The sequence below is a fragment of the Miscanthus floridulus genome, chromosome 2, assembly GCF_019320115.1.
Source record: "Miscanthus floridulus cultivar M001 chromosome 2, ASM1932011v1, whole genome shotgun sequence".
Taxonomy (NCBI): domain Eukaryota; kingdom Viridiplantae; phylum Streptophyta; class Magnoliopsida; order Poales; family Poaceae; genus Miscanthus; species Miscanthus floridulus.
In genome coordinates, this window is record NC_089581.1 from 71713214 (window position 1) to 71715321 (window position 2108).

At 52.4% G+C, this 2108-nt stretch overlaps 1 protein-coding gene across 1 annotated transcript; it reads left to right on the forward strand.

The window, feature by feature from the left end:
- Positions 1-664: 664 nt before the first annotated feature.
- LOC136536703 (uncharacterized) lies at positions 665-1015 on the forward strand. Its single transcript, XM_066528908.1, has one exon. The coding sequence runs from the start codon at positions 665-667 to the stop codon at positions 1013-1015; it is 351 nt and encodes a 116-aa protein (XP_066385005.1).
- The last annotated feature ends 1093 nt before the right edge of the window (positions 1016-2108 follow it).

The following is a 2108-nucleotide window of genomic DNA, read 5'->3' on the forward strand; positions in this document are numbered from 1 at the left end:
GAGTGGTCATGAAGTGCATCCCGACCGACCAGGGGAAATAGCTTCTCCTCGAAGTCCATGCTGGAATCTATGGACATCATGCGACCCCAAGGTCGCTGGTTGGGAAAGCCTTTTACCAAGGTTTTTACTGGCTCACTGCGCTACGAGATGTAGAGGAGGTGGTCCGTAGGTGTGAAGGATGCCAGTTCTACGCTCAACAAACTGACCTGACGGTGTAGGAGCTTCAGACCATCCCATCACCTGGCCATTCGTGATCTGGGGCCTCGACATGGTTGGACCCCTCAAAAAGGGCCTAGGTGGCTTCACTCACCTACTTGTGGTAGTGGACAAGTTCACCAAGTGGATAGAGGCAAAGCCCATCATCAATATCTGCTCGGAAGAGGCGGTCAAGTTCTTCCTCGACATCATCTATCGGTTTGGTGTCCCTAACTGTATCATCACCGACCACGGAACAAACTTCGCCAGGAAGAAGTTCCTGGACTTCTGTGACGGATATGGCATCAGGATCAATTGGGCCTCGGTTAGACACCCGTGTACTAACGGTCAGGTCGAGCGGGCCAATGGCATGGTCCTCCAAGGACTCAAGCCCCGCATCTTCGACTGACTCAAAAAGTATGTTGGGCGATCGGTTGTAGAGGTCCCAGTGATCCTCTAGAGCCTAAGAATGACCCCAAACCGGTCCACGGGGTTCACCCCTTTCTTCCTGGCATACGGAGCCAAAGCAGTGTTGCCATCTGACCTCGATCATGACCCCCCAAGAGTAAAGGTCTTCGATCGAGACCGAGCCGTGAAGGCTCAGCAGGATGCGATCTACCTGCTCGAGGAGGCTCATGAGACGACCGTCATCCGCTCCGCTTGTTACCAGCAAACTCTCCGCAGGTACCATGAAAGAAAAATCAGGGGGAGGATCCTCGAGGTCGGTGATCTTATACTCCGGAGGACCCAGTTAACCAAGGATAAACATAAGCTCTCTTCACCATGGGAAGGACCATACGCGGTGGACGAGGTGATCTGACTGGGTGCCTACCGGCTGAAGGACGACAACGGCAATGTTCTCACCAACACATGGAACATCAAACAGTTATGTCATTTCCTTCCGTAAAGCTCAGTCTTACCGTTTATTTCCATTCAATGCTTGCTCCTACAGTGCCCTAGCCCGAGCACTCTTGGCCTAGGTCGCTTGGGGGCTCCACGGGGGTGCGATACCACCCCCTTTTTTACTATCATTTTTAACTATCATGTAGTAACACTTTTCACCCAAACAAAAGGTCGTCGCCCAAATGAAAGGGCATCCTGTTCCTTTGATTATCCTACGTAACTTGCGCTTTAGCCTCCCGACTGATCACACTCTGCCATGACCTACGATTATGAGCAGCTGAGCCTCATGGGGCACTCCGAGGTTCTTAAGGTTGCAGCCTACGGGTCAGCGGGCAGGTGCAAAAAAGAAAGGACAAAAAACAAAGCTACACAAGGATAAAATCAAGGGCAGACATGACAAGCTTCCCCTCACGAGTGATTTCATGAAAAAACAAACTTAAAATATTCATGAATGTAAAACTATTCACACAGGGGCTCCCCCATGAATTCAACTTTTACATAAACTGACTATTTCTACTCTAACTCTATTGTGGCCCCCCGACGGCATCAGTTGATAGTGCGGTTGGTGAGGATGAAGGTAGCTCGGTTGAGGTCAGGATGACGTTCGGCTCGGTTGGGGGTAGGACGATGCTGGCCTCTGACCTGGCCTCTGCTACCTCCGTAGGCTAGACGATGTCTTCCCGGCGCACATCTGTGGCCACAGTTGGACGACGATCTTCCATCACCCACAGTGCGGTGACCTGCTCAGCGACCACCTGTGTGTGTGGCACCAAACTTTCTGTCAATGCATGGATCTCGTCTGTGCTCCACACATCAACATATCCTCTGCAGATGGCCATGAAGTCCAGATCAGGGTAGTGGGTCACCACCGAGGTCAGCACCCCCGATGTCCCGTAGAACATGTCATCGGAGATGAGCGCCCGAACTTCATTCGGGACCTCCGCCAGCTGGACGGCGGGCGTACTAGTGCTTGGTCCAGACCTGAGCACCTCGAAGACCACCACCTGCGC

What these genes read in the sequence shown, in the direction of transcription:
- LOC136536703 (XM_066528908.1), top strand. Translation starts at nt 665, where the DNA reads ATGACCCCAAACCGGTCCACGGGGTTCACCCCTTTCTTCCTGGCATAC.